The sequence below is a fragment of the Emys orbicularis genome, chromosome 23 (genome assembly GCF_028017835.1).
Source record: "Emys orbicularis isolate rEmyOrb1 chromosome 23, rEmyOrb1.hap1, whole genome shotgun sequence".
Classification (NCBI taxonomy): domain Eukaryota; kingdom Metazoa; phylum Chordata; order Testudines; family Emydidae; genus Emys; species Emys orbicularis.
In genome coordinates this window covers 13,485,904-13,509,906 of record NC_088705.1, presented here as the reverse complement: position 1 = coordinate 13,509,906, position 24,003 = coordinate 13,485,904, and the positions used below count along the sequence as shown (strand labels likewise).

Here is a 24,003-nt window from a genome sequence, read left to right as displayed (position 1 = left end):
TGGACAGGAGCAGCCGTTATGCCCCTGCCCAATGTTACACAACCTGGATTCCCCCATTCCCACATCTGCCAAGGGGCTATATGCTCTGGGGACACACACAAATAAAATAGGATTCTCTCTCGGGAAGCTGGCATCCATTAGCGAACATCAAACTCATGATTAAAACTGAGACTGAAAACGACACAACTCGCTTTAGTGTCTTCACTCCAACATGGCTTGTGTCTCCACAGAGGCCAAAGCCTGCAGAGGACCTTCTGGGCTCCTCTGAAAAGCTGCTTAGACTTAAAATACAATTCAAAGAACCCAACTACTGTTGTTTCCATAAATCCTTTGTAACCATCACTGAGAAACAGGCTGGAATTCCTCTCTTTTTTCCCTTCCCACTTTGCTTCTGCTTTAGCCATGGTCTGCTCCGTGCGCTGGATGTGTCCAAAGGTGTCCACGGGTGAAGTCCTCTTACTCGCCCTTGTATGTTTCACAGTCCTGGCGGTCACGGAGGCATCACCATGTAATGGAACGAGTGCTGGCAACCAACCCGTTTGAGCTCTGTCCCATGAGGGTGGAAAGAGGGCCTGGGAGATGGAGAGTAGGAGGATGAAGCTCTATCATGGCCGACATTTCCCCACATCCTGCCTTTTGTTTTTCATTATTGTATTTTTTTTATTCTGTCCATTATTATTTCCCCCCCCCCTCGCCAGTCGCACTAGCTCAAAGTCCGAGTGCAAAATGCATGTTTGGCGTGAACCCTAAACAAACATTTGCTTTCCATCTTCCGGCACGATGCTATCTTGTCTCCAGTGATTCCAGGTATTCCAGTGCTATGTCGTAGCAGAAATGATACTGTTCCTTTAAGAAGAAGAAGAAAAGAAATGCGTGAAGAGCTGCCCAGCGTAAGCCCGTTGTACTGCACAAGAGGTTTTATTGGTCCTAGAAGCCTATGAATATAGGAGAGCAGGAACCAGACTTTGCAGTTTCACCATTTTGAAATTTCTGTGGCTCCAAAATAGAAGGAAAACAAGAAATTTCTAAATTTCCTGCAAAATGAAATTCTGGGGGGAAAAAATGCTTCCGCTCTATCAAAACCTTTTGTTCCAATTTTGACTTTTCCCCATTAATTAATTCTATTCTATTACTTAACAAATTAACTGAAAAGTCAGTTCAAAATGGAAAATCAAAATGTTCTATTTCGAATAGGTTCGAATGCAATAATTCAACCTCAGAGAAATGCTTTTTGCCATTTTTCTTCCCAAAAGAATTTTCATCATTGGTGACACGTTTCCACAAAACGTTTCACGTTTGACAAAATTGGTATTTTCCAATGGAAAACCATTCCTTCCGAGCCTTTCCAACCAGCTCTGCTTCTGCTGCACGCTCTTGAGCACCATCTGCTGGTACTGTCAGCTATGAACTACCTACCTACATAGATCCAGACAGTGCTTTGGGGGAACACTCTCAAACATTACCAGAGGTGCTAGGACGAGGGGTGCTTCCGCACCCTCTCGCTTGAAGGGGTTTCCATCATATACAAGGTTCAATGGCTCTCAGCACCCCCACTCTACGAACTGTTCCAGCCCCCCTGAACATTACCCAATTCATTCAAAAAAAAAAAAAAAGAATGCATTTGACACTGGTGAAAGGTGCCTGGGGACAGACCTGGGGACTAAGGTCCTGGATTATCCAGCCTTGGCAATGGAAGCACAAGCATCCTATAAATCACCTGGCCAATGCAGCTCGGCTCTGACTCAGAAGACCTATAATCTAGGGAAGAAAGGGGAGCTCAGTCTGTTCATTTCTCAGCCTCCCCACCAAGTCTGCCCACAAGGGAGCCAATTCGTGCCAATTGTGGGGGAGGGAGGAAAGGGCTTTGCCGCATGGAATTGGTTCCTCATTAGTGTCAATGGCAGCCCCCACCTGAGACAGGACGAGACATGAGGTCTGCCAGGCGCGGGGGGTCTTTGCTGCATCTGCTACACATCCGTGCATGTCGGCTCCGAGCCCACCCTTGCATGTACGAAGCAGGGGACTGCACGTGCCAACAGATGCGTGCATATATAAGCCCCACTAAGGCAGCTGAAGGGCCCGATCCTGGGAATACTGGCATCAGGGGAGTCTTACCGTTCCCATTCAAGGAAGTGAGCCCTAAACAAACGGCTCCCTGCAGCAAAGACTTACAGCCTTCCTCTCGGTGCAATGGCTTGGATGCCTGCACCAGGAGCACAGCTGCGTCATTGCCGTTCCCTTGGTACAGGGACAGTTAGTTGGTGCCTGCGCCAGTCTGGGTTGAGTGGGCGCAATGAAAGTACCCTTGTCTGCATATATTTTGTGGCTACGACTTACGTCCTGTGTGAAAATTCCCCTGGCTAGAATTGCTACCCTGTGCATTGATTTATCTATATTTAGAAGATATACAGGATCTTATTTTCCCATTAGAGGAAGGGCTAAAAATAACGACTTCCTCTTAATGGGAGGATTATTATGTATTTATTTAGATAGGCCCTAAAGTTTACTAGTATCTTTCTGCCCTGGACAGCGTACACTCTAAGAGCACGGTCATGCATGGATGCGCCGAGTCAGGCATCAGCCCAGGGTGACAGAGCGGCTCTGGTGCCTTTAACAGAATGAGCCCTTTTTCCACTAGCAGAGCATGTGCCCATCTACTCCTCTGGTTCCCAACCCCATTTGGGACTCAACGCTCAACCCCCTGATCAAAGCAGGACCAATCCCCAACTAAATCATCCCAGCCAGGGCTTTGTCAAGCCGGGCCTTAAAAACCTCTGAGGATGGAGATTCCACCACCTCCCTAGGTAACCCATTCCAGTGCTTCACCTCCCTCCTAGTGAAATAGTATTTGCTGATATCCAACCTAGACCTCCCTCACTGCAACTTGAGACCATTGCTCCTTGTTCTGTCATCTGTCACCACTGAGAACAGCCGAGCTCCATCCTCTTTGGAGCCCCGTTTCAGGTAGTTGAAAGCAGCTATCAAATCCCCCCTCATTCTTCTCTTCTGCAGACTAAACAAGCCCAGTTCCCTCAGCCTCTCCTCGTAAGTCATGTGCCCCAGCCCCCTAATCATTTTTGTTGCCCTCCGCTGGACTCTCTCCAATTTGTCCACATCCTTTCTGTAGTGGGGGGCCCAAAACTGGACACAGTACATCACAAGCAGAGGATAGCTGTGACTTTGGGAGGGGGATGAGCTTTGGGACCCTCTCAGAGCAACAAGGATCCTGTTTGCATGCAATTCCCTTTGCAAACACAAAGACAGGAGGGGGCACAAAATCCCATGCACAGGAAATCTATGCGAGAGAGCTAAGTGCTTCTAAAGCACAATCCTCCAGCAAGCTCTGCGGGAAGCATCAGTGGGCCTTCAAAAAAAATCCAATTAGCCGCGCGGAGGGGTGAGTACCACTAGGCTGGCCCAGGTGTGTGTGTGGGGAGTCCCGGGGGAAGGAAATCAAAGAGAGGAGGCAGCCACAGAGATTAAAACCACAGAATGCTTTTGGATTAAGGAAAGGGATTGTTTCCTTTTATAATAGTGTAAAAATAACTCCCCACGGGCAGCCAGTGTGTGGGGTGGGGGAAGGCCCACGGGGAACCGCAGCTGGTCTGAAGTGGAGCAGATCCCCTGACTTCAGAAAGGCTACCCCCATTTGCCCCAGTGGGAGATCTGGCCCACAGTGGCTCCATTAGATTGAGTTTCCTAGAATAGACATTTCAGGTTCATTTAAGCCTGGGAGAAGATTGTGTTCTGATCCGAAATGCTGCTTTTTTTGTAATACCTTTGGGCTTGACGACTTCATGCCTGTCACTGCGCCTTTTTATTACTTGTTCTCCCCCCGCCCAACCCCGGTTTAATTCCTAATGCAAAGCACATCCCTCCCAAAGCCATTTCGGTTTTAGAGTGAGGGATTTTATAATCCAGGCAATGCGAACATGCTGGCCACCTTGCTTTGAAAAACGCAACAAACCACTCGGATTCCTCTCGCAAAGTGATAAAAACCCCAGCTTGACCCCTGTGTAGCTCTGATCCCAACCAGATGTAGGTAGGGTTGCCAACTATCTAACAAAACCGAACACCCCTGCCCCACCCTCTGCCCCGCCCCTTCCCCGAGGCCCTGCCCCCGCTCGCTCAATTCCCTCCTCCCTCCTTCGCTCGCTCTCCCCCACCCTCCTCACTTTCACTGGGCTGGAGCAGGGGGTTAGGGTGAGGGAAAGGGGTGAAGGCTCCAGCTGGGGGTGTGGGCTCGGGGTGGGGCTGGGGGGCTTGGGGTGCGGGAGAGGGCTCTGGGCTGGGGCAGGGGGTTGGGGGGAGGGGAGGGATGAGGACTCCAGCTGGGGGTGCGGGCTCGGGGTGGGGCCAGGGATGGGGGGTTTGGGGTGCGGGAGAGGGTTCTGGGCTGGGGCAGGGGGTTGGGAGGAGGACTCCAGCTGGGGGTGCAGACTCTGGGGTGGGGCTGGGGATGAGGGTTTAGGATGCAGGAGGGGGCAGGGGGCTGTGTGTGGGGGGGTGTAGGCTCGGGAGGGAGTTTGGATGCGGGAAGGGGTTCCGGGCTGGGGCAGGGGGTTGGGGAGGGTGTGGGCTCTGGGAGGGAATTTGGGTGCGGGAGGGGGCTCCGGGCTGGGGGTGCAGGCTCTGGGGTGGGGCCAGTGATGAGGGATTTGGGGTGCAGGATGGGGCTCTGGGCTGGGGCAGGAGGTTGGGGTGCAAGAGGGGGGTTCGGGGTCCCAGTGGCGCTTAGTTCCCAGGAAGCTCCAGCCCAGGAAGCAGCCGCCAGGTCCCTACAGCCCCTAGGCGCATGGGCAGCCAGGGAGGCTCCGCGTGCTGCCCTCGCACCCATAGGCACCGCCCCCGCAGCTCCCATTGGTCATGGTTCCCGGCCAATGGGAGCTGCAGAGCCGGCCCTCAGGGTGGGGGCAGCGCACGGAGCCTCCCTGGCTGCCCATGCGCCTAGGGGCTGCAGGGACCTTGCGGCCGCTTCCGGGAACCACGCAAAGCTAGGTCAGGTAGGGAGCCTGCCTTAGACCTGGGCCCCCACTACATGGGTTGTGGCCACACCTCTGGTTGCAGAGTAGACGCCCCTGAGCTGGCACTTGGCCATGATTTGCTTGTCTCTAGCCTTAGCCCCGCTGCGCCGCCCGACGTTTAATGGCCTAAAATCTCCTGGTTTGGCTTCAGTAACCTCCAGGAGATAGAACCCGATTCCGGGAGACTCCCAGCGAAACCAGGAGGGTTGGCAACCCTACTGGGTGCACCATAAACACACCCTCCATCACTACACACACCTCTGCACTTACCTCCTCATCTGCAGCACCCGCTGCTACGCTGGTCCCAGCTCTGCCAGTGCACCTCACTGCTCCTCAACAGCACCTCCATTCTTCCAGCCCCTCAAGTGCACACACCCAGAGCTCTGCGAAGTGCTCCCCTCCTAACCTACAGCAGTCGGCCAGTCACGTCGAAAGCAGCAGTGTCCTCCTTAGAGTAGCTTTAAACCCACCAAGCTGATCCCCGTCACAGAATCCGGAGCTGTCCTCAACTTTGTTTACTGCTCTGCCTATCTTTGCATCATCCGCAAATTTTATCAGCAGTGATTTCACTTGATCACTCCCCACTGACTGAGATCAGTCAGTTAGCCAGTTCTTACTCCATTTCACATACGCTTTACTGACATTGGATAATGCTAATTTTCCAATCAGACTATCATGTGGTACGAAGTCAAAGGCCATACAAGCGTCTAAGTACATTACATCTACGCAGTGACCTTCGTCAACCAAACTCGTAATCACCTCAAAGAACGAAATCAAGACCTATTTTCCATAAAACCATATTGGCTGGGATTAATTATATTTCTCTCCTTTAATTCTTTATGAATTGAATCCCGTATCAATTTTTCCATTATTTTACCCGGGATTGATGTCAGGCTAGTCAGCCTACAGCGATCTGGGTCATTCCACTTGCCCTTTTTGAATATTGGCACATCAGCACTCTTCCAGGTTTCTGGAGCTTCCCCGGTATTCCCAGACTTATTAAAAAATTACATCAGAGATCTCCTCAGCCAACTCTTTTAGGACTCTTGGGTGCAAGTTATCCAAGCCTGCTTCTTTAAAAACGTTTATCCCTAGCCAACGTCATTCAACATCCTCCTTGGTTACCAATGGACTGGAAATCCTCCTCCTCCCCCAGACATCATTTTCACGTGCCACAAACACATCAACACGCTTCTTTCTGAATACAGAACAGAAATATTTACTGACCACGTCTGCCTTTTCTGCATCGCGATTAATGGGTTTAACATCTCCATCTAGTAATGGGCCTAAACCATTGTTAGGATATCTTTTGTTCCTACGCAGGAGTAGTTAGGTTGTGTTTAGCAGGTGGTGTGTGCATGATGGGTTCTGGTGCTCGGAGATAGAAAAGGCAGGGCTACGGGCGAACACAACCCACTGGAGGCCCTGTTGTCCCTGGCAGGATGTGAGTGACTCTTCCCCATCCCTCGTATCCCACCCAGGAGATGGGTGGGCAGAGATCTGAGCCCCACAGTGACCTGTGGGGCTCTGTCACAGCAAGGCCTTCATGGGTGTGGCTCTCATTCGGGCACTGCAGGCGGGATCACGTGGGACCATGTCCTTGTTAAGCACCGTCATCCTGCGCACCATGGCGTGGGAGCAGGGCGGAGGGGTGCAGTCACCACTGGCCCTGCTGTGAGGATCAGGTCGCCACCCTGGGTGGGCGACAGGTCTGCTCTGGTATGGCGTCTGCGACGCAGCGCAGTGCCGGACCCAGCAGGCTCAGCCCTAGGTGCCTCCCAGGCCATTCTCCAGTCTCTGTTCAGATCTGCACTCCCTGAGTTTGGGGTATGAATTCACCCACAGGGAAACTCTGCTGAAACCACCAGCAGTGGCCTGCTTTGGGGTCCAACCGATCTGGCTGCACATGGTGTCCATCTGACAGGGGGCGCATCAGGCCGGTGCCATCAGAACAAGGAGACCGGCCTGAGACCAGAAAATGCTCCACAGGGCTGCCCCCCTTTGCTCCTCAGCCAGACCCCTCCTAACCCCCAGGAACAGCTGGAATCATATCCAGTGAATTAACTACAAACCGCCCCCTTTGTTCTTCAGGGAATGAGCCCAGCAATCACACTCCGAGGTCACTGCCTCATACTCTGGGATGCACCCAAGTCACATGCAGCAAGTGGCTGGGGCAGGGGAAGGAGGTGCCAGGCTGAGACGAATCCATCCACGCTGGCTTGGTGTTTGTCTCTCCCGGCTCCCCGGCCCAGGCTGGATTAACTGGACCCCAGTGTGCCTTGGCTGCCCAGCAGGACTTTCTGACACGCAGCAGCAGGTCAAGTGGGAGGCAGGCAGAAGGGACGGGGCGGGGGGAGTCGTTCTGCACTTACCAAGGTCTCGACCATATTTGGCTTGTAGTTGCGGAGGGTCTTTGCAGCATAGAAAACATCCACCAAGTTGTGACACTTGATCATCTCCAGGATCATGGTAGAGGCACAGAAAGTGCCACTCCGACCACCCCCATTCCTAGCGGGAGACATACACGGAGTCAGTCAGTGGAGAGCCAGCGCACAAGGAGACCCACAGAGCAGCTGCCCCAAAAGCCGCCTCAGTGAAACAGAGCAAACCAGCTGCAATGGCTGGCCTCTTTCCCCTGAGGATCTGCTAGTGTTTGACAGGCTTTAGTGAATTCAGCTCTGTGATACCGGGAGGTAGGAAGTGGAGCATGGAGAGGCAAATGCCAATGCTTTCAACTTGGGGGCCTTGATAAGTGGCTTGATATTCAGATTGCAATGAGAGCTGCCAGCACGCAATGCCTCTGAAAATCAGGCCAGTTCCAGTCAGGGTGACTAGTTGCAGGCACCCGTGTGCGCATCAGCACTTGCTGCAGCGGATAATACCTTCCCCTTTTCAGTGAGAAAAGACAAGCTACTGCCAGTGAGGAGTCGGAGAAGCAAGTCAGAGAGCAAACGGATTCATTAGAGCCACCCGTTGCCAGGACTGGCTGGACACCCCGGAACTCCAAAGGATGCAATGGCTGAGCAAACGGTGCCACAGGCTCCTGTACCAGAGGGCTGGTGGGGAGCCGGGGCTGTAGCTAGTTTAATACAAGGTACCAAGAGTGGTCCTGGCAATTACAGAGGCGTGAACTTTTCTTCAGGGCTGTGGAACTTGTTTCCAACTCACCACAGTGTCTGAGCCCCTCATAATCTTTACTGTCTGAATCCTCAGGACGCCCCCTGTGAGGTAGTACAGTGCTGTTATCCCCAGGGGATGGGAAATGGAGGCACAGAGACTAAGGGACTTTCCCAAGTCTGGGCTATAGCAGGGAGTTGAACCCAGGCCAGCACCATAACCATGGACCGTCCTGCCTCATCATCCTCCTGTTCTCCCTGCCAGGGGCCTGTTAAGGAAGTTAAGTAGCTCTGGGGAGCGAGCCGAAGTATCGTCCTGGATCAGAACCTGACTCAGAGACGGAAGACAAGGGCTAGGAATTTTCACTCTGGCAGGGGGTGAGCAATGGGGGACCCCTGGGGTCTGTGGTAGGAGCCTCTCATTGAGACGAGGGATCTCACTTTGCTGTCTCTGGCGTATCGGAAGGAATTTGAGGGTGGTTTCTGCTAGGAGCTGTTCACACCGTGCGTTTCCTGGCCGGGCCGGCTCCCCTAGAATTCATGTGGTGGTGGTCTGAGTTTTCCCTCTGCCAGGCTGGGCCTGACTGAACCTCTTACAAAGCAAAGCTGTGACCTGACACCGCCCCAGTGGGATACAGACATTCTCCTAACTCCAAACTGACCAAACCGGTTCACATGTGGTGGGAAGCTCATTCCCAGGCTGGGGCCCCATACCCCAAGACTTGTCAGAGGCGCTACAACGAGGAAGGCTGGGGTCTTGCAGATCATCGGGCCTGGACTCATAGCACGGGGTTCAATTCCTGGCTCTGCCACAACCTTCCTGTGTAACTGGGGCACGTTCCTCGCCATGGCTCCAGTCCCCCTGTTCTCGACCCCTTTATCTGTGAGGTCTATTTGGGGTAGCGGCTGCCCTCAGAACCCAGTGTATTGCTCACGTCCCATCGTTCTGCTTAGCGCCAAACGCCACTGGGTACATCCCGCCTCCACCTGCGAACGCATCAGCCTTGCCAGACACACCGGCCTCTGATTTATCAGCCTCCACACCCTCCTCCTCGCCTTGCTCCCTCTCCTACCTCCCGATCTTCATCTCCTCAAAGCTCCGCGGGGGCGGGGAGCCGTATTTTACAAAGGACGCTCTCAAATTAGCCTTAGACTAATGAAGATGGACGAGGCTGTAATTAATTTTTGATTAAAAGCTCGCCTGCTGTCTCTGTCGATTTGAAAACTCATCATGCCCTGGTTCTGTGCGCGCGCACGCCCATATGCGTGCAAATGGACGGAGGATGGTTGGGAGTGCGAGCTCGGTAACCAGCCCTGCTGGAGAGCACGGCACCGCAATCACTCAGCCGCCGCCTCCATCCCCTTCTCCTCAAAAGCCCGGCAGGCTCCCGGGGCCCTGCTCAACCCCCCAGTGACGTCAGCAGCTTCCAATCTGTCTGCAGCGGGCCTGGGCCTCAGCTGGTGTCCAGGAGGGGTAGCTCCACTGAGCTCAATGGATGGACACCGATTTCCACCAACCAGGCGAGCGAGGTCGGAGCTTTGGGCAGGTGTTTTTTAAATGCCTCAAAACGCGCCACAGGGATCAGAGGAAATCCAAGATGGCAGCTGCCAGGTCGCTGCGCGTGCACAGAACTGCATCCACGGTGGCTTGTTTAGAATACAGACTTCACGCCCAGGAGGGCCCTTGGGCAGCACTAAGGGTGGGTGGGCTGATGGGGGTCGCTTCCCTCTAGTCCTTTGGGCACGTGGGCTGGCAAGAGCCGCTGGCCACCAGCCCTGGTGAGCAGGCTGTTGTTTTCCAGGGGCTACTCACAAGCAGTGCACGATTGTCCTCCCATCGCCGCTCTCCTCCTGCCACTTCTCCACTTGGGCCAGCAGGTGCAGGAACGACTTCTTGGAGTCTGGCGTATCCCTGTACGCTGACCACCTCAGGTACTGGAAATGCCGGACCATCAGGTGCCCTTCCTGCAACTAGAAGAGGCCCATCAGTGTGTGAGTACGGCCCCCTTCCTAGACGTCCTCCTTGCTAGTCAGTCATCTCCCCAGCACCTCTGCTAGTGCATCTCCACCCTGATTTGCACTGCCTGGCCATTCCAGTCACAACCCCCCAAACACACACGCAGCTCTGACAATGCACCTCACCCTAACCTGTAGCCCCGCCGCTAGCCCCATCCTGGACTCCCCACATCATGCACCTCAGTCCTTCCCTGCAGCCACCCCTGCTGTTGCATTCTGGGTCCCAGCCAGGCTGGATGCAATAGATTACGCCGTAAGTACTCAGCTGAGAGCATCTACATTTATTCATTCTGCGTTCACGGCAAACCTCTTGAAACAGAGCCATCCGGCCAGGGGGCGGAGAATGGTAAGAATGCTCTTTAATACCCTAGTAATCTAGTTAGCTTTGCGACCTAATGCAGTTAGAAGGCTCCAGGAGGAGAAGGATTTATATGCACAAAGCTAAATAAGCCTGGGCTTTAGCCAGACGGATGAGGGGCTCAGTTCTGACTCGGAAGATGAAAATACTCTGGGAATGACGCCTGGCTTGTGCAATGAAACACGGGGCCCAGCGCTCCACTTGGGATTGCTGTTTTCAGCGACAAGTATGTGAGGAGGGGAGGAGGGCAGGTGAAAGGGAAGGGAGAGAGAAATCTAAGGCAGGTTGTTGGATTCCCAGCAAACAGCGCTGGATCTTGGGCTAGGATCCTAGATACCCAGGTGGGATGGAGCCAGGCACCTGCTCTTAGTTCTATAATCAGCAGGGCCAGAGAATTCCCACTCCCGACACCCTGCTCTGTGGCAGGACGGGCTGAGCTCATGTTTACATCCCAAAGGACGGCGCAGCACTTGGCAAAATCAGCTCAACGCGCGGTGCGCAGGGCTCGCTTTGCCCCCGCTGATGTGCACACAGGGCCCGATTCTGCTCCCACTTACACAGATGTGAAGCTGCAGCACCACCACTGACTTCTGGATTTACACCAAGGGCCAGGAGAGGAGAATTTATTCTCCAATCACACAGAGAGCAGTGTCACTAACACACACACACACACCCCTCAGTATCACACAAGCATACCCACGCACGTGGGTCCCAGTATCACCCACACCACACAGAGCAGCATTACAATCATACACAGCCAATATCATACCTACCTCAGCTTCACAGTTACATGTGCCCCTCCCACACACACTTTAGACATAACACCACCCGGAGCAGCACACACAACTACACGCCACACGCGCTCTCTCCCACTCCACACAGCAGCACCCGGCAATCACCCTCAGACACACACAGCAGCAGCCGCACAGACCGATTTGATTCTCTAGTGTAAATGCTTTCCCTTTAAAGCAGCCCAGGCAGGACTGCAGAGTTCCGGGTTTTGAAACTGCTCCATCTAGTTCATGATACAACTTTCCAAGCCCAGATAATCTGGGGAAGAGGCGACAATTCAGTAGGCCCTTTCCGCTGTCTGGATTGAAGATCCTAGCTGCTCATTTCACCTGAGCTGCTTGTAAGTTCCGGAGAGGATCTGATGTTGACTTCCATGTGTGACACCCTTACACCCCAATATTCACCACTGTCATGTAACTCGGATATGCTTTGTACAAAGTGCGCCTTGTGAGGTATCATTCTAAAAGTCTGGATCTGCTAGACATTAATATCTCATTGGATTGTATGTGCTGTCGTCGTATGTGACGTTATGAAGTTTGGCTATGCATGTGTTACTGAAACACGTTGTGAGGATGAAAACACCCACAAGCCGCCTTTCAGGTACGACAGTAAAAAGGCCAAACAATGTTAATGGCTCATTGAGGAAATGCACACAAGCACAGGGATTACTCCAGGAACTGTGTACAATAGAAACCTCTCAGAGACAGCACGACACAATGGGAACTGTTCGACCCAGGTCACAGGAAAAGAGCTTTCCAACAAGTGGGAAGAAGATATAAAATGGGAGAAATGACGTCATGAGAGGACCTCATTCTCCCTACAACAACACACCTGGAAACACCTGAGGAACAAAGACTGAATAGGGGGTAGTGATGGCCACAGGCTAAAGGTATTTCTAGCCTGTGTATGAAAACCTGGGAAACCCAAGCTGCAAAGCCAAGACAGCTTGTGCCTTAAGAATTTGCCAGCCTGTTTATCACTCAGGGTGAGAATTTGCTAATTCATATCCTACCTATCTAGTAGGTTAAGCTCAGTTTGCGGTTTTGTTTATTAACTAGGTAATCTGCTTTGATCTGTTTGCTATCACTTATAATCACTTAAAATCTATCTTTTGTAGTTAATAAACTTATTTTATGTTTTAATCCAAACCAGCGTGCGTTTGACTAAGGAGCCTGGGGGAAATCTCAGCTTGGTTACCACAAGCGTGCACGGTCCTCTTCACACTGAGGGAGAGGTGGACCAGGTGTTAAACCCATATACTGGCCAGATTTGACCAGGGCAGGACATACTGCTCTGGGGTCCTAAGCTGGGAGGCTGGTGGATAAAGAGCCTGCGTGTAACTGCAGCTGGGTGTGTCCCTACCTGTGTGAAAGTCCAAGCTTGGAGGGCTTTGCAATTTGTCACAGTGGCACAGTGTGAGAGGGCACCCAGGCTGGTGGGTCAGAGGGCTCGGTGGTACCCCAGTTCCAGGTGGCATCTTGGGAGGAACCCATTACGCATGCCACTTAGTTTCCCCCGCTGGTCAGTTTCCACTGAGGCAGCACGGCTAATGACCTGCCTGCAGTTATTCTGGAAGTCACCTGCCAGACAGGTGCTGGTGGGGAGTGGACATTTTGCTGACATATGGTACCCATTAAAAATAGCCCCTGGGGATACAGCAAAGGAAGGCGGCTGAGGGTCAGGGGCTGTCTCTGTGCTGATCCAATTATGCAGGACAGCAAACGGAGACATCAAAATGCAACTGAAGCACCCAGGCCCGTCAGGCAGGCTCGGCTCTGACATTAAAGTTAGAGGCTAAATGAGGTCTGGGCTTGCTCCAAACCACCGCTAAGTGCTAGCGACGGGCAGACCTCTAAATGATTCCGTTCAGACGTGCTCCGGAAAGCATGGATGTGTCTTTGAGTCTTATCCAGACTTCTTGGGTCTGAGATTTAGGACAGAAATCTGGCCAGAACAGGCCTCCTTACAGGATCTCAGCCTTTCCCCTTCCAGCTGGAATCCAGACATGCAAGAGGGGAAAGTGAAAAATAATGAGGCGGGGGGGGAGGAGGAAAGGGGAGCAAATGTCTTCAGGTGGCAAAAATAAAAAGGGTTAGGATCCATTTTGAGGTGTGGTCGAAGCTCCTGCTCAGTTCTCAGAGGAACTGCCAGTCCAGATCGATCTGACGGCCATTTAATGCACTAGCCTGTCTCCAGCCCTGGCCAGTGCTAGATGCTTTGGAGGAAAGTGCAAGAAACGACATAATGTGCAATTATGGAATAATCTCCACACAGGGGAAGGTTCTTCCTAAATCCGGGTAGTTCACCCATCACGAATTTTAATGTAGCCATAGGTAAATCTAGCTCTATGTAGGCTTACGATAAGAATATCTGGCTCTCATCTAGCGTTTTTCATCAGCGGATCTCAAAGCGCTTTACAAAGGAGGTCAGCATTATCATCCCCATTTTGCAGAAGGGGAAACTGAGGCACGGGGCTGTTATGTGACTTACCTAAAGTCCCCCAGCAGGCCAGTGGAGAGCCAGGAGCAGAACCCGGACCTCATGAGTCCCACCTTATCCATCAAGCAATGCTTCCCTTAGTAGCAACCACGGGGGCCTTCTGCCTGTCCAACCTCTGACCTCTTCTGTCTGTCTATGGTGTGCCAATCAGCATAGTGCCTGGGCATGTGATGCCAGCTCCGCCATGTCTACTCTCGATTAGTTCTGAACCTTTGTTGAGGTAAAACCCCTTCCTTGGAGAACCGCCCCCACCCCACAAACACAGTGTGTAGCCAATCCAAGAAGCAATGCACGTGCAGTGAAAAACTCCCTCTTGACCGCCAGAAACGGAAACCCAGAGCCGGCCAACAGCCCTTTCACGTATCAGACTCCAGCCAGCCAGGTAGTGACGGCAAAGATTTCTCCTGCTTGACCCCAACGCTTCTCCCGGGATCACGCCCCACCTGCCAACTGTTCCGTCCAGTGAACTCACACAGGGCACAAGGGCTAGTGCTATGGGAACTTTTTGCTAGTTTAAAGATTCCACTCCTGCCCCATCTTCATGGCCTGCTCTCCCAGTTAAATACGCCCATTCTTCTCAATTCCTCTCCAGAAGATCCTGTCCCTCCCCCCATCCCATTCTTTGCCCATCATGTCACTGTATTTTCCTTCACATAAGGGTGACCAGAACTGGCCGAGGTGCACTGCGAAAGCGACATGAAGTACGTTAAAGGCCCTGCGGTCTTTTTCTCAGCCGCTCTGTTCTGTCGGTTCCACTGTAGCAAGGATAATGATCCTGGGGGCTTCTCAGTCTCTATGGTATGGCATAAACTGACCACCAGCTGGGACCAGGAAGCCCTTCCCCTAATGCACAGAGATGGGTCTGAGTTCAGATGCAAACTCTTCACTTTTAAATTACTTTTACCCCCTTACAGAGCAATGCCAAGTGGCTACACAAACCAATCATGGCAAGCGGGGTGTGCATCTCCCCCACACTAGCCTGCCGCGCTCTGTCCGTGTGCACCCTGCTGATGCGCGGACGGACACACACAAACACGCACACTGCTCCCTTTGAAAGAGGACTAGCTCGAAGCGCATTAACAAACGGTTCGTGTGCGTCAGCCGGGTGCACACGACAGTTGGGAGAGTGTGGGGTAGATTCACATCCCAGCTTGCCGTGAACTATATGTTCGTGTCGGCCAACCCTTCGTGGGAAGGAGAATCAAACCCTTCAGGTCTGGGATTCTGGCCTGAGCCCAGCTCTGGTACTGCACAAATAGCCTGTTGTGGTCATTGTGCATCACCCAGCGCTGGCCACGTTCACAGAGCAGCTCCTAGTCCAGTGGGTGAGAGTCCCTCCCTTCCTGGTTAAGGGTCTGATGCGGCTCCCACTGAAACCAATGGGCGTTTGGCCAGGAGTGGGACTCGCTTCTAAGTTTGATTCCAGTCTGCAGCTCCCCTCTGTTTGACCAGAACAGCTGCAAGGAGACAGACACTCCCGAAGGCTTGGGCTGGCCTTCATGAGGGACGCTTTGTCAGCAGGAGAGGGCTGGGGACTCAGGGGGTGCTTATGGAACAATCAGGGTAACTTGGGAGCAGTCTAGTGGCAGGATGCCACGCCACCAGCTAAGGGGTCATTTAACCCAGTATTCAAGTGAAATTAACCAGCTACCAACTGGTGCAATCTCTGCAGCCACCCGGGAGTTCCCTCTCCCACTGCAGGGGACAGCCTGGAGCTCCAGGCTGAGCGATCATCTTGGAAAAGTGAATATCTTTAGATCAGCTAACACCCCCTCCCCCCACCCCAGTGCCCTGGAATGACAACCAGATGCGCCCCCCCCTCCTCACCCGTGTGATGTTCTGCACCCGGAAGAGGCGAGCCACGAAATCCTCATCAGCTGATCGGGAAACATACTCCACTTCTATCGGCCCGTACTGCTGGAGCCCTGGCTCCGGCCAGTACTGTAAACAGGGCTGCAGAGAGAGGAGAGAGAAACAACCGTGTGTGACACGCAGGCGTGCGCGGCGGAGGGCATCACGCAGGGGCACCATGCGGGGGGGTGGGACACCGGGCGCTGCGTAGGGACATGGGGCTCTGGCATGGGACCCAGGGGCACAGTGCAAGGTCCCCAGGCAGGAAGACATGACACCGGGCACCAGGTGTGGGACACGGCACAAGGGTGCTTAACACAGGGCACATGAGACAGGCTATGGCACGCAAACACTGCCCATGCTATCCACAGCACATTGCTGGATGGAGCTGACCTTTCTATACCGACAGGTCAAAGGTCAGAACCTGCCCTCGTTTTAGGGTGACCAGATAGCAAGTTTGAAAAATCGGGACAGAGGGTGGGGGGTAATTGGCACCTATATAAGAAAAAGCCCCAAATACCAGGACTGTCCCTATAAAATCAGGACATCTGGTCACCCTACCTCGTTTACACCCACGTGGTCCTCTCCAGACGTCAGCTGAGCAGAAGCCTGTGAGAAGTCTGCTGGGTGGGGTCATGCAGCGCTGCCCGCTGCCCGATGGAGCAAGGTTAGCCCCGCCTCTGGTCCCACCCCAGCGGGGTGGGGCTGATCCTGCAGCCCACTGGCTTCAGTGGAAGTATGGGCAGGAGGACAGGAGGGCCAGGCCCTGAGCGATGACCATGTGTCATTTTGGATTTTATCTCCCTGAAATCAAAGGGAGCTTTGCCATGGACTATATTGGGGATGACTCCAGGTATCTGCAGCTCGTGTAGACACGCCTGAGCTGGCTTTGATCTAGCTAGCGTGGGTACAGGAGCAACGAAGCTGGATCATCACAGGCCGCCTGAAAGCCTGGGTATGCGCTTGGGCGGCTAGCCTGGGCTGCCACAGCTTCCCTATTGTTCCTCGAGCTCGCGATCTCTAAGCTAGCGCCGGTATCTCTACCCGCGCTGCAGCCACACCTCTGACTGCAATGTAGGCATCAGATCAAACCCTTCCCAGATCCTTGGTCACCCTCTTCAGTTCTGCACCTCCTCCCACGGCGGGGAAAAGCAGATCCTGGCTCAGAAACCACCACAATGGCCAGGCAGGGCAGATGTTCCGGGGGGGACTGGCTGCTGGCACGGCCGCCTGGCATTGTTCTTTCTCACGCCCAGGAGCGCACTTGATGTATTGCTCAATTCGGGGTCGTGGATGCGATTGTTTTCACACCACGCCAGCCGGGGAGCCGACATCAATAGAAAATATACGATGTTTGTCACTGCACTTTAACAGAACATTTAGCATTTCAGGCCGGCCGACGGCCTGGGTCTAACTGCATGGCAAATGTGTTTGAGAAATAATTGGTTATTAATGGGGGCTATCAATCTCCGTGATCTCTAAGCCTTCTAGACACAGAACTATAATTTGGATATTAAAACTTCCTTCAGCAAGACATAGTTCAAGCGAAGGATTTACCCTCTAAGTCACCTCTCAAAGCTGCCTGCTCTAAAGGCTGATTTATTAGCTGTTGGTCTTAAACTGGTAAACATATAAAAGCTGGCACATGGACACCGGTGAAGAACAACCATCCTGAGAGATGGCAGAGGGGCGGAAGGAAGGAATACGGCAGGTAGAACGCACCAGGGGAGGGTACACCCTGCACATCCTGGAGGCTGGGCTGGCCCTTGCTCAAAGGAGAGGAGACAGTATGGGAGAGCTGCTAGTAATGCAGGGTGGGGCTGAAATGGGGAGCAAAGCGGGGGGGGGGGAAACGTATGGGCGCCTGCAGAACTGAGCTAGGGACTTGTGCCCAAGGTTGCCGTGAGATGTTGGGAACGAAGCAAAGGGAGGAGATGGAGAAGCAGAAATGCTGTCCCCGCTCCTGTCCCAGTCCCTCCCTAACGCCATGCCTGGAATTTCTCTGGCTTTGGAATGGGGTGGCATTACAGACTCCGACTGCAGAAGCCAGGCCTTGATGGGACGGCGGAGGAGGGATTAACTCCATAATACGTCAGTGTCTTTAGAGGGCCAGATTTGGAAACGTGCGCTCACATTTCCCCCATAATGCGTGTGCACACATGTAAATGCGATTGCACGTGCAACATGCAGCGTTGTGCACACAAGTCCCTGTCCTCGGCCACAGGCAGACATTTTTGCAGGCACTAATGTCTAAAAATCTTCCCTACTGTAGAAGACTGAGTGGGGGAGGGGATCAATTGTTCTCCATGTCCACAGGACAAGAAGTAATGGGCTCAAAGGGCAGCCAGGGAGATTTAGGTTAGATAATAGGAAAAACTGTCTAACTAGTTAAGCTCTGGAACAGGCTTCTCAGGAGGTTGTGGAGTCATAGTATAGAATATCAGGGTTGGAAGAGACCTCAGGAGGTCATCTAGTCCAACCCCCTGCTCAAAGCAGGACCAATCCCCAGTCCTAGTCATTGGAGATTGTTAAGAACAGATTGGACAAACCACCTGTCCAGGATGGTCTAGGAGGTTAACTTGATCCTGCCTCAGCACAGGGGGCTGGACTTGACAACTGCTCGAGGTCCTTTCCAGCCTGGCATTTCTACGATTCTAAGCACATTTTGCTACTGCTCTGACATCTTAGATAGAGAAGACAGAAACGATCATAATGCCAGTGTGTAATTCCATGGTCTGCCCACACGCGGAATACTGCGTGCAAAAGATATATTAGAATTGGAAAAAGTACAGAGAAGGACAACAAAAATGTTTAAGGGTATGGAACAGCTTCTGTTGAGGAGAGATTAAAAAGGCTGGGAAGAGACGACTTAGGGGGATATGATCGAGGTCTATAAAATCATGACTGGTGTGGAGAAAGTGAAGAGGGAACTGTTATTTACTCCTTCTCATAGCACAAGAACCAGGGGTCACCCAATGAAATTAACAGGCAGCAGGTTTAAAACAAACACAAGGAAATACTTCTTCACACAACACACAGTCAACCTGCGGAACTCATTGCCAGGGGATGTTGTGGAGGCTAAAAGCATAACTGGGTTCAAAAAAGAATTTGAGAAGCTCATGGAGGATAAGTCCATCAATGGCTATTAGCCAAGATGGTCAGGGACACAACCCCATGCTCTGGGTGTCCCTAAGTGTGTGACTGCCAGAAACTGGGAGTAGACGACAGGAGATGGATCACTTGACAATTGCCCTGTTCGTTTCACTCCCTCTGAAGCATCTGGCACTGGCCACTGTCGGAAGACAGATCCTGGGATAGATGGACCATTGGTCTGACCCAGTATGGCCGTTCCAAGGGCTCAATCCTGCAATGTGCCAAGTGTCTGCAGCTCAGAGAAAACCGTGGGTGGCAGCGTGGGGCAGGGCACTGGATCAGGAGACCTGGGTTCTATCCCAGGCTCTGCCACTGACCTGCTGGGTGACCTTGGGAAAGTCACTTCCCCCCTTTCTGTGCCTCAGTTTCCCCATCTGTAAAATGGAGATATGATACTCACCCACCTTTGTAAAGCATTTCAAGGTCCAGGAATGAAAAGCGCTCGATAAGAGCCAAGTATTAGCATTAGTAGAGCTGAGATTAACCTCTCTGTCCCCCCGCCTCCTCTCTAGCAGGGAGATTCAGAGCAGGCTAAAGAATGGGGCTAGCCAGAACATTTGATTTCACAACGTACTATGGTCAGAACTCCCTCACCCCTCCCCTTCTAGTGCGGGATCGCTCCCTGCAGTATGGTCTGCAGCACTCTGTTCCTCCAGTACTCAACGGTCCTAAGAGTGATGGAATCCCCAACACTTAGGAAACAAGATCGCAAATTCTTTGCGGAAGGGACCAGCTTTTTGTTCTGTGTTTGTACAGCACCTAGCACCTGGGCCAGGACTGGGGCTCCGAGGTGCTACTGCACTGCAAACAATTAATATTTCACCACTATTCCCCTTCCTTAGGAAATTAACCCAGCTTAGGAGATTCTCCTGCCAGGATCAACCTTGGTGTTCTACTTCTGCTTAATTTCAGACCATATTAACGTCCCCCCGCAAGGACCCGTGGATGCAGTGCCCCTCTTCAGAGAAAAAATAGGAACATTGGATACTATATAATACATAGTATATAGCTATATGTAATAGAGAGAGAGAGAGAGATGATTAGCTATAGAGATAGATTATCGACCTATCCATCTATAAATATTTTACCTGCCTATTTAGCTCAGCGCAAGTGTCAGACAAAGGAAAGTAGAACTTCATTTGGGGCCATTTATTCCATTCATCTGCCTATTTCCTGTGAACATTACAACTGCAGTTTTGGGTCATTTACATTAAGTGTCTGATTTCGACTCATAAAACAATCCGGTTAATGAAGTCTTCTCCAGACAGCCATTAAGAGTCTATAATGCTAATTTTATGTAAAAATCCAGTAAGTTTCCTCATCGAATTAACATTACAGATCTGTAATGGGCTCTTAAATCTGCTCTGGCCTCGGCAGGAATGTTCTAGGAATCCCTGTAGGGGTTGGTACACCGGGAGAGGCCAGGAACGGTTCAAATGCTGCCTTCTAGCCCAAGGGTACTATTTGGTCCCCTCTCTATGGTGGGTATGTAATGGATAGCAAGTCCCACCTGGCATGGCAAATTCATACTGTTAAACCCACGGGAAGGTTGTTATTAGAGAGTATCAATTTAAAAAGCAACATTTGCAACCCTCAAAAGTGCTTGGTACACCAACAATAACAACTAAAGCCGTAGTGGTGTTTCGGTGGGAGGAATGCAATGACCCAGGCCCGCAGAAACCCAGACTCGCCGCAAGGGCCAGCGGCAGGGCCCGGGGGGGGCGCGTCGGTGCCACTCACCCAGGCGGAGTTGGACTGGTTGAGCTGGTTGAGCATGACGATGGAGGTGCAGCCGTAGTCGTACACCAATCTCCAGAAGTCCGCGGTGGTGCTCTGCAGAGGGTGCAGGGTGACGACGAAGGCCGCGCTCTTGGTGAAGCTCTGAAGCGGAGCAAGCATAGAATGGAGAGGACCACGTGAGCTCCTTAAAGCAACACATAGCACGGTGGGGTGGGGGTGGAAGTAACAGGCCCCCCTCTCCCAAAGAGCTAAAGGGGAAGGATGGTTTTGTGGCTAAGGCTGAGATGCTGGAGATCAGTCCCCAGCCCTACTGCAAGCTCCTTGCACCTCCCGGACTAAACTGGCGCAGAGATCTGTCGTGGGAAAGTCCTGGCCAATGAATAACAACATCTCAAAGGCCTGATCCAATTCACTGATGGGACCCTATTGACTGCAGTGGGCATCGGACCGGGCCTTAAACCCCCGGGCAGTGAACGGTGCAGTGTGTTGCATAGGGAAGCTGACCAGCTAGCTATGTGCAGCAGGGAGCGTGATGCAGAGAGCATCCGTTTTTGGACGGGGCTGGGAAATCTGGGCCCCATGAGGCAGGCTGCAGAAGGAGAATGGAGCGAATGTTCCGACTGTGCCTTTTGCCCTACAGTATCAGTAGGAAAAGAAAAACAAGCGCATTGTGACAACCTGAGAACTCCCTAGCCCTGATTTCCCCCCCTTGCCTACACTGGTGTAAATCAGGAGTAGCTCCATTGAAGCCAAGGGAGCTACACAGTGTGAAACCGGTGCAAGGAAGAGGAGAATGAGACCCACTGGACCCTGGGGCTTGTCTGAAACAACTGCTCGGGGGACCAAGAAAACTCAGCAACGTAACGGAGCAGGGTGTTCTCGTCAAGTGGAGCGGAGCTGTACTCAAAGGCCTGACTCTGATCTCAACTCCACCTACATTGCTTTAACATCACTGACTTCATGGAGCCACTCCTGAGTTACACCGGGGCGTGGGAGAGCAGAATCAGGACCGAAAGGTTTGCACATATTAGAGGGTGCTCTCTGAAGACAGAAGGTTGCCCGATCAGGATGGCTTCTTGTACAGGTAAATAAGCAAAAGGGGCCAGATCCTGAGCTGATATCAATCAGGAGGCTCTATGAACTTCAGTGGCACTGTCCTGATTTACACCAGCTGGGGATCTGGCCCAAGGACCTGTTTTCTCTGCTTTGTCAAGCTTCTTCTCAGCACTTTAGGGGCAACAGGGAACCTGACTCTCAGGGCAGATCTGAGCCCCGGCAAGGGTTGCCCACACCCGCTGGCGACACTCCCAAGGGGCTGCGGGCAGCTGGGCGTAGCGAAGTGCGGCACACGATGGGCACCACTCTCCCTTGTGCCCACCTGCCCCAACACACACACACACACACACACACACATCTTACGCTGGGCCACGTGTAAGTGTTGGGGGTGGCGCAGGAGCTGGGCAGGGTGGCTCTGTGCCAGCCGGGAGCTCCGCCAGGCCAGGGGCATTCTCAGTGCCCAGCTCCACTTTCGGGCCCCTTCGCACCACTCAGGGGGCAACACTGGGGCATGATCGCACTGGAGAACCAGGAGTGAGGAGCCTGATTCAGATCTCCTTCATGCTGGTGTAAATCAACAGTTAACAGAGACACATGAATGCAAGCGACGTGAGAATGAGGCCCTAGATGCCCAAGGCCCTTGTCCTCATTCAGGGCTCGTTTAAAAACGCGTCTTTACGTTATCTCAGCACCTTGACATCCCTTGGGGGAGGGGGGACACTTTTCACCCTCAGATCTCTCAAACACAGAGTTTTATTCACCTCGCTGCGGGGGGGAGGGGAGGGGGAATCACCTCTAATCCAAGCACAAGCACGAGAAATGTCAGCCCAGTGGATTTTTTCCCCCCAGAAAGTTACACACTCCGCGTAAGAGGGGCGCAGAACGAAAGTGCCTCTCAGTTTTGCTCTGTAATCTCTCTGGGGGGTGGAAGGAAGCTTAGAGGCAAGGCACCTCTGAGGCTTTGCTACTTGCAAACATTTTCTGAGGGTGAAAAAAAAGACGGCATGAAAGACCCCGCTCCAAAGGAAATTGTGCTGCTTGTTAACACTTCAAAAGCAGCAAGTGCTTTTAGGGGCACCCGACGAGAGAGAGGACAGACAGTGGAGTGTTGTCTGGCTCTTGTTCACTGGTTCTCCACCCCCACTAAAGGACCCTTGAAACAACACTGTGCACAAGTGACAAATTCTCGGCACTCACAGAACGTCTTCACGCCTTCGGATTTCTCCTTGAGCCTTATTTTTCCAGGCAATCTCCCTGCCCCCCAGGGGATTTGGGCTTGATTAATGTTGGCTGCCTTAAGCCCCGGGTGAGTTTTCAAAAACGGAGGGAGGAGATAATAATTTCAGAAATGGACCTTTGCGTCTGAAACAGCTTTCTTAAAATGAGTCCTTTTAAAACTTCTCAAACCCGACCCAGAAGGGGGTTGCAAGACTATTGTAGGAGGGTGTTGGGAGCGGCGGTTGCTGGTTGGACATCCAACTCCGCAGGCAGAAATAAGGGTGTCACGGTATGGGGGGGAGTTGTCACTTTTTGGGGGGGGTTGTTACAGCCTGAAATGTTTTCAAAGGGAGTTCCAGCAAAAAAAGTTCGAGAAGCCCTGCTCTAAACAATAAAAAAGCAAACCAAACGCCCACAACCGGACACGGAGAGAAGGAGAGCATGGAGCTTGTAGGGAAAGGAAATCATGGTGCAAATTCCCGCCTACTGTCCTCTGACCACAAGCCTCTAGCCTGATTACACCCATCGCAAAAGCTGGGGGATCCCAGAAACCAGGAGTTGTGTGGGGCAGAAGTGAGGGTCTCTAGCACTGTTGCCTCTCCAGAGGTTTCAGCTAATGTCTGTGTCGTACATTTCCACAGTGCCCAAGGGTTCCATACCGCGTAAACAAGTCGGAGTCTATCACCAGCTGCTGGCATGGAGCCATTTAACTGGGCACAGAGACACTAAAAACGAGACTTTATGCTTCTAGGCCTTGTCTGTGCCTACCCAAGCGTGTGGGTAATTCCACTGAAGTCAACGGGATGACTGGTGCTTAAAGTTAAGCACATGCTTAAGCGCCTTGTTGGATCGGGGCTATCTAGCTCCATCCAGGGTACTGCTTAGCTTCCAGGATTACGCAATATGGAGCTTTTTCATTCTAGTTCACACCAGTCTAAGTCCAACCTAGGCTGGGAGCAGCTGAGAGCTGGGACCATTTGAAGACTGTGTGGCTCAGCAGAGTGGAGGAAACAGTATCCAAATGAATAAAAACTCAGGAGTGCCTTGTGGTTAAGGCTGAATTTCACCACTAATGATGAGTGTAAATACAAGATTAGCTGTTACAGGGCTGAGACAGGATAAACCTCAGGACAGTAGTTACCAGGCATCTGGTAGAGCTGCGTGGAGAAAGTCATCCTGT

General features: G+C 52.4%; 1 protein-coding gene across 3 annotated transcripts in view; it reads right to left on the bottom strand.

The window, feature by feature from the left end:
• Nucleotides 1-783: 783 nt before the first annotated feature.
• The window catches only part of PTPRU (protein tyrosine phosphatase receptor type U), a 266,338-nt gene continuing 243,118 nt past the window's right edge, over nt 784-24,003 (bottom strand). For all 3 annotated transcript variants that reach the window (XM_065421874.1, XM_065421875.1, XM_065421873.1), the window contains 5 exons: nt 20,550-20,690; nt 15,633-15,758; nt 9,954-10,111; nt 7,397-7,532; nt 784-846 (listed from right to left, as the gene is read on the bottom strand). In XM_065421874.1, the coding sequence (XP_065277946.1) occupies nt 784-846; nt 7,397-7,532; nt 9,954-10,111; nt 15,633-15,758; nt 20,550-20,690 (624 nt within the window). The remainder of the gene's footprint in view (nt 847-7,396; nt 7,533-9,953; nt 10,112-15,632; nt 15,759-20,549; nt 20,691-24,003) is intronic.